The 16,406-nt window shown below is 37.9% G+C and overlaps 1 protein-coding gene across 2 annotated transcripts in view; it reads right to left on the reverse strand.

The window, feature by feature from the left end:
• The window catches only part of TRDMT1 (tRNA aspartic acid methyltransferase 1), a 28,962-nt gene extending 13,002 nt beyond the window's left edge, over nt 1-15,960 (reverse strand). Inside the window, exons 1-5 of one of the 2 annotated variants that reach the window (XM_057383356.1) lie at nt 15,868-15,960; nt 7,728-7,837; nt 5,996-6,072; nt 4,455-4,526; nt 974-1,039 (exon numbers count right to left, since the gene is read on the reverse strand). In XM_057383356.1, coding sequence (XP_057239339.1) covers nt 974-1,039; nt 4,455-4,526; nt 5,996-6,072; nt 7,728-7,837; nt 15,868-15,931 — 389 coding nt within the window. In that variant the 5' untranslated portion in view covers nt 15,932-15,960. Of the gene's footprint in view, nt 1-973; nt 1,040-4,454; nt 4,527-5,995; nt 6,073-7,727; nt 7,838-15,867 lie in introns of those variants that run through there. The other variant, XM_057383364.1, reaches the window with a different exon arrangement.
• Nucleotides 15,961-16,406: the final 446 nt, after the last annotated feature.

Raw genomic sequence — 16,406 nt, forward strand, 5'->3', positions numbered from 1 at the left:
TGTAAGRGAAATAATCTTAAAAAGACTTGTCTTTTGTATTCCATACAGACTGCACTAGGCTGGAACTATACAAAAGGCAGGAGCTGTGACCTGTACCCAGCACTGTATGTGAGACTGCATCCCAAGAGTCATAAGAGAAAACAAGTGTCCTGASTGGGGTGTTTTCTGAACTACAGCTTGTCCCGAGCACTGGCCAACAAGGCACAGCCTAGGGAATCTCTGGGTCTACAAGTGAGGACCATGAACACTCGACGAGTGAGAGAGCTGAGTGTGACTCCCAGTTGCCTGCCATATTCATTAAGAGCTTGATATGCTGGGTGGCTGCTCTCTTGGTGCTTTAAGGAATGCTGTGGAAAGATCCTACTCTRTTCCAGCAAGAACTGAGAAGGAAAACTACAACTCTATCTCCTGCCCTGGTCACAAGAGAGGAGAGTGCTCCTGCTGTCATTAGGTAATTGTAGTGACACCTTTCTTCTTCCACATTTTAGACCAAGACTATATACAATCTTACTGTATCTCTGGACTGTTTGATGGCAGCTCCAAAAAAGGGATAATCTACTRTCAACAAAGGTACTCAAGAAAGCCCCTAGAGTGTTCTAGGACCTTAGCACAAGATACCATGCACTCCTGTCATGATTAAGCCCCTGAAGTCTCTGAGTGTTACAGCTATTGTGATTTTTCTTTGAAAACGAATATTGACCTTTCCTAAAGGAAACATGATCATCAAATATTCATCAAATCATCAAATAAAATTAAAAATACTGTTGCAATGTATTTTATCTGCTCAGAGAAATAAACAGTTATATAGCAAGTTCTTTTCACACCAAAGAACTTAATTCCTGTCCCACTCAAGCTATTTTGTTAACTCAAATTCTAGGAAATAAAAATCCTGTCTAAAGAATAAATACCTTCTCCTTCTAAAGAATATATCCTTTTTGCAAGCTAAAACCTCCATATATTAATTAGAGTTTACCTTGCAGAAGAGGATTCAAATCCTTTAACGTTTTCTAAAAGTAGGTATTTTGGAAGCTTCTGAAGCCTACAAGGAAAAAGAAAAAAAAGAGCAGATCAGAGTAACAAGATGTAAAGTACATTAGATTCATCCACAGATTCATTTAGTTACCAGAAAGATCAAAGCAGTTCCACATCATGTTAGCTGTTAAAGTTTAGCATCCTTAAAAAATGTCCCTCAAATCATTGCCAACTGAATTAAAAACRTGGACTGCTGGTAAAAATCACAAACCCCAACTATGTTCAGAAGAACAGCTGTACCTTCTTGTACTCCATGCATGTACTTTTGAAAATGGTTATCATTGTTCATTTCCTAAAGCACAAAAGTATTATTTAACAGATTAACTGTATAATAGGAAATACAATTGTTAGGGGAACAGCGATTGCTACTTAGCCATATAACTGTTGTTTTCAAGTGCTTGTACCYGAAATCAATGTCAAAATGTCACATCAGCTTTACTGATAACACATCAGAACCAGTATTCATTTAATTGATTTAAGAAACACAACATGTTTAGAGTTCAAACTGAAGATGTTCTCAATTTTCTATACCTAACTGATTCATTGTGATGGGGAGAAGGGAAGGAGGCGTCTGGGCTTTAGCAAGATCAGTGCAAAGGTCTGGAAAWAGGCACATTCCAAAACTAGCATATTAAATCTCTAGAGAAATAAATATGCCCAAACTGTGCCAGGGACTGTTCCAACAATTTAGAAGCATAGATGATTCAGATTCAAGTCTCTGGGAACATTCTGTGGCAATGATTAATTCTCTAATAAGGCTAATGTAGACACAGAATGTCTCTCACACACTGGGATCTCAGAACAACATACAGAAGCAGGATATTAATGCCCCCAGAGAGCAGCTCCATATTTATTGAAGTTAGTGACTTTGGACTTCCATTGGAACAAATCACAGCAAAATTTGTTTTAGTATATTTTTAACTACCACCAATTAAAGATATCACTTGAAGAACTGAAAGAACCAATGCATCTCACAAGAAACTGGAAACTGTACAGGATACCATGTCAAATTTAAAAATACTAAAAATAATAGTGGAAAAACACTACTAAACTGAAAAAAGCATCAGCAGCTAAATTCCTTGCAGAGCAATGGAGACTGTATCTGCTGGTATGTTTACCCCTATTCATCATCATTGCCTACTATGAAACTTCTTTCTCAGCAATGAATCTGAAGCACAGCCTGAAATGAAAGCACTCATAGTAGTCACYGCCCAGAGAGGAAGGGTTAAGTATTTGGCAGGTATTAACATTAAAATTGTGTCTGTAAAAGCAGCACTTTGATGTTTTAACATTGGATTTCCCCAAGTTATGGCTTGGACATGAYAAACATGACATGATAAACAGGCAGTATCTCCACAATTGAGATTGGACTTCATTTGCTGGCTGGATGTTCCAAGGATTTCCCTGGTCTTTCCAGATCTTGAAACTGTGCTTTCCCTTATCGCTAGTATTTGTCATCCCAGGCTATCTCTGAGCCTCATTTCAGGGACATTTCATTATAAAAGACTGAATAAAAGGTAAGTACACTCAAGGGATGAGAAATTATTTTACAGTTTTCATAAACTGCATGCATGCCATAGCAATTTGGAATGTAAAGGGATAATTCTTACATTAARAATTTCTCTTTTGGGGCTGAAGTACTCCATACTCAATGTCTCACAAATATATCATATTAAAAAACATATAAGCACTATCTTACTAGAACACAAATCCACTGGAATTGAGAAACTCTACAGAAGCCATCATCCTGAACCTTCTAGTGACTGCTTAGAGTAGGTGCTGCTTCAAGAACCCTCCCCAAGGAGATAAGGGACATTAGCAGGGTCTCCTGGGGAATGGAGATAAAAGTGAGACAGCCAAGCCCAGGTTCTTGGCATCGTCATGATAAAAATGTATGTCCTTGAGTGTCTAAAGCTTTGGTTTTGAGAAAGGAAAGCTTTTGCTGTGTCTAAAGCTTTGGTTTTGAGAAAGGAAAGCTTTTGCTGTTTATCCAGCTAAGCCCACAGTAACCAGGAAGCAGTATTTCCGTATTAATGCACTACAGTGTCCTAAAAGCAGTGAGCCTCTTAACCATATCTCAGTTGAATGGAAAGGAATTCCAAGGTCAGGATTCTTTTAAGGCTATGGAAGGTACTATTATTCTGACAAATTATTAATTTACACAGTATCTTCCAGGTTTTATTCATCACTTTAAAAGGTCAGTTGGAACCTGCATTATATTTCTTATTCTACAAAAGACATCCTCTGCAACAACCCACATTCTCTCCCTAATTTTGTGTCTCTGCCAGAAGCAGGGAAGTAGTAATAACCACTATTTTTATATATGAATTATCTAACCTTTTGGGCTACAGAATCTGTGTTTTGTTGTGTTCTCTGCCACAGATTTCTTATGTATGGCTCTGCCAAGCCACTCAGCTCTTCTTTGTCTGTATTCGCTTTCTGCTCATGACTAGGGAGAAGACACATTTCCATTTAATGTTTTTGGCTGCGTAAAGAAGGATGAAAACCCTGCTCTCCCAGTGCTAACATCAGTTTGAAAGAAAGGCTTTTAGGTACTGGTTTCCTTCTGTGCTGAAAGCATTCACTAAAAAAAAAAAAAAAAAAGCAAAAGGAAAAGACACCAAACATTCCTTTCTCCTTCTCTAGTCCTGAGAACAAGATGAACTAATGGAGGAACATACAGAGAACAGCTGTCCTGGCCTCCAGGTGAAGCAAGACTGCAATTTATACAAATAATTATGGCTGTTTTATCAGGAACTGGGATCTGACCAGGCAATAAATGACAGATGAATGCAAAGACAASGCCACTTTTCAGACAGTACAGTGCTATTTGAATTCTTTAGTATTACTACTCAAAACAAGAAATTGTACTACAAACCAAAAATACACAATCTGCCCCAAGACCTCTAGAAGCAGCACCAAAAAGAACAAAGACTTTAAGAAAGAGTGGAAGGGGGTGGAAGATGTATTGCATTGTACAGTCAATAACATATTTAAACAAACTTTCAAATGGTACCTCTTCAAAAGATGACTATGTATTGAATCTAAGCTTTTGTAACCTGTTATTCAAAAAAATGTTCATGTTTCCATGAGACCAATAGGCAAACTATTATATTATCTACTCCTGTTCCTATGTAAAATTAATGAGAATTTGATGTTGAACTGAAAATAATTCTTTTCATCTGTGATATAGGCACATTTTAAACAGACATGCAATAAAAAGGAAACCAGACAATGAAACCATATACAGTAACTATGAGGTGATTATAGCATTAGTAAAACACAAGTATTTGCAAGTTACATATGATCATGTGAAAAAAAAACACAGAATGCAACACAGTACTCTGAAAACATACAGATGACTTGTCTCACTGAAATATAGAAGACCTAGTTACAACAAAAGCTTTAGAATGGAGGTATACCTTGGGAGAATGTCAAGGACATAGAGAAAGCTCTTCGTCCGTGGATCAGATACATCACCTTGCAGGCCAATTCTAAGAAAGAATAAAGAAACACCTGCATATTACTCAGAGCAGACTGACATTTTTCTACAGTATGCTGACACTTTGCTTTGAGTTTCAAAAGGGGATTCTACAAAAGCATCACATACAGGCAGGAGGACCTGCTCACAGAAGGAGTGTCCTGAGCAATGCTCTAAGGAATGAAAGTCTGCCCCTGGAATCCATCAGCTCGCAGCAAGGTTAAAATTGAAGCATTCAGTAATGAAATCCACTCCCCAGTCTGCAAAGCCTTTAGCATTCTGGTCTTGTCCAGCAAAGCCTTTGAACATACTTGGCTCTGAAAGAACAAAAAAAACCCCACTGGGTTTCTGGGAATACCCGGCTATTTTGCACTGAATATATTAAATTATTTCTATGAATTAAAGCCTCATTGTTCACCATTTAGCAGGACTGAGCCCCACATGAATAACTTTGGAACCAATTTTGTAACACTAAACTGGACAGATTATGTTGGTTACAAAAATGATAATGATTCCAGGTCTGCGTTTCCCTAGCTTATACTTGTACTAGCTAATTAAAAAAAAAGAATAAAAACTTTGTAGAAGAGCTTTAGCATGTATCTAAATTAATCAGTCATACACAGATTTTTCTTTTCATCATATTATAAGGAAAAAAAAATCTGAATAAATGATTCCTATATACATCACAGGTTCCTACTAATTCATTTTAATAGACCAGCAGCACTTTACAGGGATTTCTTTTCAATCTTCGAAGATTCAATGAGATACACTTTCTTGCATAATCAGTATTATCACCATCAACAGACTTCTCATGAAGCTACTACTTTGCATGAGTGCAGTTAGTAGAATCTTACCTCTGCGCTATCAAAAATGAATTACAAACTAATCTGACAAATAACATCCCTGACTGAGTAAACTCAGTCCTTACTCAGCAAGATATTTCTCTTYATCATCCACAAAATCATTAAAAAGCCATTATCCTTCCAAGCTTGGCTAAAATAGAAATATTCTTCAGAATAAACTACCTATGTGCATGTGCAATTTTCAAAGTACAAATAAAACCAGATTACACTCTTAAGTCTCAGGSAGAACTAAGAAATTCCAATCCTCCTTCTGGAGTTGCCCCAGGATAATATTAGATTGATACCTAAAAGGAAAGGCAGCACTCCTGAACACYAAATTTCACTATTAGAAGAACAATACAATGCACAAAATAGGTGCTCTACRAAGCTTACTTAACTTAAACTGAATTAATATATACATATGCAAAAAATGTGATCAACAATTAAGATGCAAATTGCTGCACTTCTTTCTGAAGTGTTTACTTCAGTAAACATCACARTGAACCAAGCTAAAACATATTTGCTTAGAAAGAGAAAGATACACAGATCATCCCCACACAGGGTCACTCTTGAAAACATTTCTCCTTTGACCGTACATAGTGCAATAACTTCACTTTTTTCCAAAGTGTGCTATATCTACCTTGTAAATGGCTGACAGGGAGGACTCATCAAAATCATATCAAAAGATAATCTGTCAAATTCTTTCAGTGTAATGCCCTGAAAACAGAAAAAAAAATAGAATGTTGAATGTTATAAACTGTATGAAAYGACTCTCAAGTCATCTTTCATACCAAATTACCCCTCTTACTTCCACTGTATGCTTCATGTAGCAAAAACTATCTAATCTCCCATCTGACCTTGTAATTTCAATATCTCTTCTATGCTGGCAAACCAGAAAAGGCAAATATGCATTCACTATTTTGAATTTAAAATAAAACACTAATAATGTTAGTATTTATACATAATCTTGAGGTTTTAATCTGCTCACTCTTTGAGGTGTGCAGTGGTTTTTTCAGTATATATTGAAACTGTTATTTCTTCCAAAAATCAATTATCGTTGTTCAAATATGAAGTCTTTCATGTTTCAGATGATGAAGTACATCAAAAGCAGTGTTCACATACTCCAAATATGTGAAAAAATACTTGAAAATAAAAGCACCTCAAAAGTAAATATGGTAATTTTTACAGATCCAAACTATGGGCTTCAACACTTAGGAGCTCACTGGCAATGCATCCTGTAAAGTTTATTTCATTCTGGTTTTYGCCCAGTAAAAATTACTCAAAGCTATTGTATGGCTGAAATTCTCCCCTGCAAAGATATTTCTGCTCAGAAAAGAAAAGAAAGAATTAGGTCTGTGGTAGGAACTAACTACACAGGCAGAAATTCCTCTAAACTAAGTTTTCACCAGCACTAGAAGGTCAACACATTAAGGGACCAGGAGTAAAGACGGACAATGATCAAGTAACTATGACTTGGACAAAGAAATCACTCCTTACATAYTTTGAGGAATATCTATATAGCAAATTTAATATAACCACCATCAGAAAACTAGACAAAAGCAGCTATTTTTTTTCCATTAAACTTGAAGAAAGTGTTATTGACTTCAATAATCTGCTCTTGTCTACTATGACACAGGCAAAGATTCTTCTTTTTCCATTATAAAACTATAAACTATCATTTAGCCAGTTATTACTGAGTGCTGAACAAGCATTTAACCTTTAGYCACCTATTTAACTCTTACTTAAGCTTATGTCTTAAAACAGACACAGTATCTTTTACTGTCATGTTGTAAAACTGTAAAAGAAGATTAGGAAGTATTCAGTAATTTCTAACTCAATCCAGGCAAAACTCCATGCCTAGCTTGACTCTCATTTATTAAAACAGAATCCAATTTTACTTAGTTATTTTTCAAATAATTTGGAAAGWGACAGAATTCCTACCTATTGAGCCCATTAAAAAAAATCAAGACCGTTCCATCCAATACATTTTGTTGTGTTTTTCTGAGYTCAACTATAACTACAAAAAAAGGCATGCCCCCAAGTAATTTAAYTAAATTCTTTCCAAGTACATGAAAATATTTTTTAATCTAAAAATACAATTTTTGACATTCCTTTTTTGGTGGTAAGCGTTCCTTTTGACATTTATGTAACCCTTTTTGATGCAGGAGGCAAGACTTTAAGGAAAAGACTGCAGTATGAATGTCCCTCTCACTTCAACAAGCATCCACAGCACAAGGAAACAAAGTTATTGTAAAACTGCTTTATTCATAATARCATAAATCTTTCTGTTTCTCTTGTTACTAATAACAATAGTGAAAACAACTTCCATCAACAAGTGCCAAATTACAGTAAAAAACACATTGATTACTCACCTCAATAGTCTTTGCCCATAACGGTGTGCTGGGAAAGTTGTGCTTGTAAACATCATTGGCAAGAGTGTTCACATCAACAGCAGCAACAACTTCTGCATATGTGCAGCTTTCTAAAATAAAAAAWAATAATAATTTGAAAACTCTAGCTTTTCTTTACTACTCTTGGAAAAATGTGTTTGCCCAGTTGTRTTACAGCATGCTCAAAAACAAAAGGCAAGTGACACAATCAAACTCTGCTGTATTGTCTTCGAAACTTTGCATGAAAACTTACTGTGTTTYTAATCATATGGGCAATACTTCCCATCTTTATATATCCAAAAATGGAAGCTAACTGTGCACTCAATCAGAAGATAAATAAACCCCAAACAGGGCTCATCTCTACAGTGYTTCCACCTGCACTCTGCAGGTCTCTGTACCCAGCAAGTTCCCTGGCTACAGAAACCCCAAGTCAACTTGCCAAGCACCACTGCCGTTGCCTTATCCATTGACAATGGACAAGACACAGCAAAAGCTTTAACACAGCAAGTRTGTTATTTTAAGTTACTACTTCTCATTATGAAAAAATGTTACKAATATATTTGGTGTATGTCTACTCTTCCAATAAAATTTTAAGTTGCCTGAAAGACATTTGTGTGTATATTTCAGTAAAGACGTAGGCCTCAAACTCAACTGCTACCTCCTTTGAGTTAAAAGTAGCCAAAAACACAAACCTGGCAGCTCCTCCTCTCTTGGATAGAGGTGTTGAGGAGAGGACAGTGTAAAAAATACACTCACATAAATAAAAATACACTAAAAAGAATGTAAATAAACAACTGTTAATTTATAGAGTAAGAGAATAATAGGTTCTACAGAAGCTAAAGAGATAGAGCAGTGTTTACTGCATTGTGCATTCACCATGTCACACCATTACTAAACACAATACCTTCACCAAGGCTTTTTATCCAAGAAGATGGGCTGTGGTTACTGCTACAGCCACAGCCAGAGAAGTGACTCTACTTCCTGATACCCAACATCAGTTTCAACCACGAGGATGGTCGGCATTACAAAGCCTCACAAGAAACGCAGGCAATTTTAAAAGATGTTTGTAAACCAAAAGAAACAATGCAAATAGCCACATGCCTTTGAATAATCTCACAATATGCTCAAGTAACACATTAACAAATGACCTTATGAGACAGCTTATGAATTACTGCTAGTCAGCTAATTATTTACAGTTTGWGAGGATGAAAGCCCAACTGGGACGACCCCAGTGGATTTAATTTTGAATGATGCAGTTACCATACATCTACTATCTTTCAARGTTTTCAAGGCCATCTTAGTCAAAACTAAGATGAAAGAGAAAGCTAGGTATTGAAAAGATTGTAGGAGACATTTTAACAAGGACAAAGCCAGTTCTTCCCAGTTTACTTGGTGCAGTTGAGAGCAAAAAGATAAGGATTTCCACAAGATAAATATTTACGGACCMTTAGGGTCAACTTACAAATCATTATTTGCCATTACTGTCTTGACCTTTTGACCATAAGTTGWAACTGAGAACTAAATACAGGTGTATCCACGAGGACAATAGAATGACTACACCTGAGATAACAGAACAGGTATGTTAACACTGACACCTAGCGTGAAAAGAARCTGGATGAATGTCTCAAGTCACAAATATATTCAAGAACCAGCTCTTTCACCTTTCTAAAACAAAGCTGCAGCATCTAAGTAACAGAAACAAATTTCAAATACTTGGTTAAGTGGTTAAGGAGACCACTTTTCTCACTTACTTTTTCAGTTCTTAAAACACATTGTCCTGACAACCTGACCCTTACTGTGTTCTCCARGTACTCCAGAACAAAAATAAAATTTAAAAAATCAAGACTCTCAAATTATTATCTAAATTAACATGTAGTTTAAAAAGGGCAATTGGGAAGGCAAGTTGTGTGCTTTCTCTCACAACTCATGGTTCAAACACTKTTTTACTGACATCCATCCAATGTATGCCTGCATACATGCATGAAAAATGTGAGGATTTCTCAGGCCCAAAAGCCTGGAAATACTGGAAGAGAGCACATAGCTAATAGTAACCTACTGAATCTCCTCGCAATGCAATCTTCAGTCTAAACCAGAGATATAAACCAGCATGGAAAAAGGACAGGGACTTTTCCTGAAGTATTCCACCTGAGATCCTCTCTTACCCATACCATTACCTAAAAACTTTTTCAAAGCTTCTCCTCCTTTTCATTTAAAAATTGTAGCTTGCTTGGGAATTCCTATTACAGAACAGAATCCCTTAAAAAGCTGATTAAGCATATTTGTGAGGAAATACCCTGGAAACGCATGAAGGAGCTGGAGCAGACAAGCAGCTCTCACACATCCAACCTAACAAAGAAAAGCTTGTGYAAAYTTCAAACAATGTGAAAATGCAACATTTTTTAAGAACTTCTCCTGAAAGTTAATTAACTTTATGTCAAACTGTGATATTCTGCTTTGTTATAGCAATTACATTTACTACTTGAAAATTACTAYAAGGAATGTATCATAAAAATAGCCTGAAAGCAGAATCTAAAAAAAACAGAATCAAGACTGTGTTTAACCATCCCCACTGATAAAAGGCACMAAAGCAACTCAGGAAATGCTGACTTGGTGCGATGCTAAATCAACTCTCCAAAATACATAGCAGAACTTCAGTACAGAAACAGACACAGCTCTTGAGACTTTTTTTCCCTCTCAAACAAGTACATCCAATTTTAAAAACACAGCTATTTAGGAAAATTACAACAATGTAGAAAACAGTATCACTTTATTCAGACTAAAGAAAAAATAGTGTACTAAGAAATGTACTAAGAAATGTACTAAGAAATGTACTAAGAAATGTACTAAGTGCACTAAGAAACTAAGCGGCTGCTGGAATACTGGATTTGCAAGATTCCTCCACGCCAGTTTTTGAACTGAGACTTTGCATTTCTGAGCAAGATGATGTAGTTCAAACGGAAGCCACAGACATTATGGGGAAGTTACTGAAGGAGGTGTTATGGTTTATTTTTAGGCAGACTAGATTGTAATATTCTCTCTTGGTTGAAAGAAGGTGAAATCAAATTTRTATTGTCCTATTAGTATTGTACTGATTTCGCATTTAAAACCTCTTGGACTGAACAGCACAAACTCTTTAACTGTTACTGAAACTGCCTAAAGCGGTAGCAATCACACCTTGGGTCCCACTTCTCTACTTTGTTGATTACACAATGCTCATAAGCCCTTTCAGCTATGGAGATGTCATTCTTGAGAAAAAGGGACACTGCTGTAATGACTGGAAGGTGATGCATTCAAAACAAAAGAACACAGGATGCATGCATTMGCTTTTGATTTGAAAAAGTAAACTGGAAGAGTGTCACCTTCAAATGTTAAACATAAAATTTCTGACATTACAATATCTGTCCTTTTCCTCTTCAGAATTGATTCCTTTATCATGTGTTTCTGCAGACCTTAAAATTGACATAGATCTGTTTATATTCACCACTGTACTTCTGCAATAGAATCATCAATGTCAACAGAACACATGAAATAGTCTGTGTTAGAGCAAGGGCAGTTTGGTGGATTTCAGAACACTGGAAAATAGGAGCCAGAACAAGTATCTATTCTAACAGGTATATGGAAAGAGACAGAAAAGGGAAGATTAGTCACATGTTTTGTCAGTCCTGTTTCCTTTTAAAACAGAGAACAAAGTTTTAATTTCTGAGTTGTCAGCTCTTGGCTGAAATGATTACTGTCCATGACTACAGTCAACACGACTATCAGTAAATTTGATACTTGCTTCCTACAGGATACTTAGCAACTTCTGTCACTGCTTTATTTGTACAGGATTTGATCATGTTAAGCCATATAAACTTTATAAACTCACATTATAGCACAACRTGCACCATCCCATGCTACAAAGGGCTGTATTTTGGAGAAGCATTAAATTGAGTTTAGATGTAAAACYTTGCTCAAACCAGCAATATTTTTGTTTTGCATTGTGCTGAATCCTAAAGCTCTTTGCCAGTTTTGTCTCCTTTGCCTCTCCAGGTGGGATAGTTATGCTCAGTGTAAATACACACAGCAGTATATTATGCTGTGTAATTCACAGAGACAATCAAATAAAATTARTAAACAAATAAACATGCATGGCAGAGCATAAGGGACAGAAATTTTTACTCTGTAAAATCGAAATATAACAATTGCAGAGGAAAAATATCACCAACTTTATCACCRCAAAATCATGGTAATTTTTAAAATATGTCCTTTAATGTTTTATGCAAGAAGACTTTTTTCAGGGACCTGGCAGATTACAAATGTTTATGGCAGAGACATGGAACTCCTTCTTCATGGGAAAACTGCCTAAATTAATAAGCCAGTTTAGGTTTGTTTTGATTGTGAAGGAGGAAGGGCAGGCTATTTGTTTGATGGAAAGTTGCTAAGGAAATKAATTTGTAGCCATAGATTTTCTAAAAATAAAACACTATTTTTCATTGCAGAAACTCTGCACTTTATAAAGAACAAATTCACTCACACACACATAAAATAATTATCATAGATTTAGACATATGACTAAAATATCAATCTTTATAAATCCCAAAAGGTTTGGGGTACAGGGTGGGAAGAAAGAAACGCACTTCCATCTCTCATCTGTCTCAATCTTTCCAGAGTGTGAATATGACTCATCGATTTCTAACCACAACTAAGCTCAACTTTCTAAATTGWATATTTTTGTAGCTCTTTGGTGTAAAATATTATTAAAAGCATTCAACATCTAAACCAAGAAATTCTGCATGTGTTGAATTATGTAGTTAAAATACCAATACAGAGCTAGACAATCCCCAAGATTTTTCATTTGCAGCTTTAGACTGAAACCTTAATTCAACAACAACCTTCTCTTCACTGTAAAAAAGAAAGAGATTCAACTATGAAACCATGTATTCATAATTTCTATGTTCTCTTTACAGAGAAACACAAAAGACTATAAACTTCCATGAATGTGAAAATTCAATTATTTCTTACTATAGGTAAGGACAATCTCAAAATTAATTTGAATACTATTTGGTGCCAAATGCATTCCACTTTAATGACAGCTGCCAAAACAACAAACAGCCTCATCCTGCAAGCAATCCTAAAACAAAGTTTTTGAAAGATCACAGCCAAAAAGGGCATCAAGGTAGAAAAGTCAACATCAGATTTCCTGAAAAATACCTATTTGCCAACTGAAACACAGGCAATTTCACAGAAAAGCAGAAAGTTGGATCAGCTAGTAGAAAGTTGGATCAGCTAACCGTAACTGGCCAGGAACTAGCCTGTCAGAGCTGCAGAATCCCTTTTGTAGAACAAGTCTTTCCTGGGATGCTGCCACTGAAATACTCCATGCTCCCTCTGTTTTCAACGTATKCCTATTATTTTTCTTGGCTTATAGATTTACTAGAAATCATACCAAGATAATATATTATTATACATAATCTACATCTCTCATGCATCTGATTTATGAAAGCACTACCACAATGGAGGCATTTCTTTCAAACTTCATACTTACATGGAAAAAAATCCCACAACCCTTCTAATATTCCCATGTATGATTTAAAAGAAAGATGCTGAACAATCTGCCACTTACTAAATGGAGAATAGGATGGGAGAGCTTTTCAAATAACATGGTTTCATGTACGCATGCAGGCCAAAAACATATAAGGAACCCATTATTAAAGTACTTGCAGAGGAACATTCACTTCTTTTCTGTCTTATTTGCACGTAAAAGCAAACACTTCAACGCCCCTTGACTTTACTTTGTTGCTTCATAAACTGTTCAACAAAACTGAATCCAGATGTMTAAAGTACTTTAAAAACTAGTAGAAAGAATCAAAGGCCCAAGTATATCTCCACTTCCAAATGCAATACAATTAATCAAAACCAGTTTTATATAATAACTTGCCATTTAATATTTAATTCAGTACAAATTTCACAGGACCCTTTTTATTCCAATTGCCTTTACTTTTAACAAGACTCTAAACAAAATCATCTTCTAGAAGTCTTTGGTTTGACCTTTTCTAAGACAACACAATACTTATGGGCTGAGTTCTCATACGATTTCCAGAAAAATAATCACCCAGATTGAAAAATGTTATACCGACTGTAATGCAAATAGCTCTGTATCCATTCAGTTCRCCAATTTCAATTGGTACTTGACCATTTTGCACAAGTTAGGGTCATTTACACCATAATTTAAATKTCTTCACAGTTCTTTCATCTGCTTTGGCTGATGCCACTTCAGAAAAATCTCAGTCTCACTGTTCATACTGTAATTTCTTCAGTCAAATGTAAACCCAGAAGAACAGAAATTACAACACAGACTGACACTGAAGCAGTTGTGTTCAGCAAGTTCAGAAGCAGTAAACATGGAAGTAAATTCACCTTTCACAAAATAATACAAGGGTTTAGTTAAAACCTTCAGTCTCCAAACTACACCATACAAGTGACCTGACGTCAAGACTTCACATGTGTAGTAACTATCCACTGGGGSATCATTAATTTTGTGTATCTTCTGGATAAAAGTTTACAATATTCTGATAATCTAATGATGCATTCCCAACATTCCCACCCCTTTAAGTATTTATTGAGTTGCAAACATTGTTTTTGCAGGTGGAACRTCACAGGATATCACATCTACCATTACAATTTATTAACGACTGCAGCACATTACTGAGCTGCCCCAAGACAGCCATTATTATGGCAAGAACACAGCTAGATAATTCAGCAATGAGTAAAGTAACCACGGTGCAGGCTCACTTTCAGGAAGAGTCCACTTTCCATGGAAATATGGAAATTGTCTACAGTACAACAAACATGGATACATCCCCATCACTTCAGAAATACAGGTACTCGAAAAGCAGCACATTGTCCTTAGCATTTAYACTATATACAAGGCAAAACACACTTTTCACTCTACAAAAACTCCAAWATCTGCAGTTCCTGACAAAGCCACATTTTCCTCTTAATATTCTAAGACTGCGTATGGAAATAAGGGAAATACATCCTCAAAACAGGTGGTTACGAACAATGCAGGAACCTACTCCATTGTGGATTTCCATAAACAATAAATATATTAAAACATATTATATATATATATATTTATAAACAAAGTACATGTCTTTTCTTTTCTCAAGAAAAAATAGGATAGTAGAAAAAAACGCCACTCTGACAATTGTGAGTATGTTTGAAGTAAATAAATGATGCTAAACAGATTTCATTCCATAAGCATACTCTTAATATTCCATAGCTCCCTGCAAAAATAGCAAGGTAAGGCAAGTTTCCACCTGATGTTTCCGTGACAATGCTCTCTGCTAATACTCCTAAAGACTGAAAGGATTTGAAGGAYTGTAGTTACAGTTAAAATTATTATGGTCATTCTCATAAATTATACTAATGTGTGTTGAAACCTGGACTTCAATGTAATAAAGTTCAGGGTACTTTACAAAGGAAATCAATAGCCCTCACTCAATTTTTAATTTAGGGAAGCCAACTCACGTCTACAAGACCTGCTGAAGGTCACCCAGGCCGTGCTTTAACAATTCAGCAAACTGAGCTCCAGGCTTTCTTGTACAAGATCAAAAACTCACCTGGGCACATGGGCTGGTGTGAACTCTCTTTACCAGCTCAAATTCCCTATTCGATTCATAAAATGTTCTGCCACCCTCAGACGGACAGGCTCAACTAGGAACATGGCTCAGCTGTTCTCCTAACGATGGCCCATGTGCACGCCAGTGGGAAATCCTGGCTAACGTGGTTACCACGCCGGGCATCTGAATGGTGCTGATCGCATTTGCAGCAGGCCTGTRCTAGACCGAGCACATATTAACAAACACAAAATCCCGGCCTTTCCAGAAGCACCTGCCTGGGCCAAGAAAGGCGCATGGATCCCTAATTTCCGTCCCAGCGTGCTCCTGGATACCTGGTGCCGACACGCCGGGCTGGGGAAGAGGCTATGGGAGAAGAGAGGCCTCCTTTGCCCGCCCCATCGAGAAGAGGGCACCCTGCACAGCCCCCCTCCCTCAGGGGCCGGGGTCCCCGGGAGAGCCCCCGTGGGTGGGGTGTCCCGGGCGGGGCGGGCAGCACCGAGCCCCGCGGGACGCGCCGGTACCTCTGAGGGCCTGGTGCATGCCGCCGATGCCGCTGTACAGCTCCAGCACCCTCAGCGCCGCCATGCTCGGCCAAACGCGCCCGCCCGGCCAGCCCGGCGCCTCCGCGAGCGCCGCCCGCCCGTTCCGCCGCTCTTTGGTTCCCCCCGGCCTGCGCTGCCCCGGAGCAGCGGCCGCCGGGGCTTGGTGGGCGCTCCGGGAGCCACAAGGGGATCGGTCCCGAAGGACGCGGCCACCCCCAGTTCAGCCGCTCCCTGAGGTGTCCGTGGCTGGCTGCTGCCCGCGGCTCCGCCACCTGCGCCCCAMTGGCAGTGAGGGGATGGGAGAGGGACCCGCTGCACCCCGTGCCTCGTTGGGGGATAGGCGGCCCTGCTGCGGGTGGCGCAGGGAGAGAAGGGGAATACAGGATGGCCAAGGGGCTCGTCCTCATTTCTCCTGCTGCGGGTGGCGCAGGGAGAGAAGGGGAGTGCGGGATGGCCAAGGGGCTCATCCTCATGGCGGGGGCTCTGCTGTCCCGCCGGGGAGCAGCTGGTGCCATGGG

This window comes from Malurus melanocephalus, unplaced genomic scaffold (genome assembly GCF_030028575.1).
Source record: "Malurus melanocephalus ecotype Western Australia unplaced genomic scaffold, MMel_1.1 scaffold_14, whole genome shotgun sequence".
Taxonomy (NCBI): domain Eukaryota; kingdom Metazoa; phylum Chordata; class Aves; order Passeriformes; family Maluridae; genus Malurus; species Malurus melanocephalus.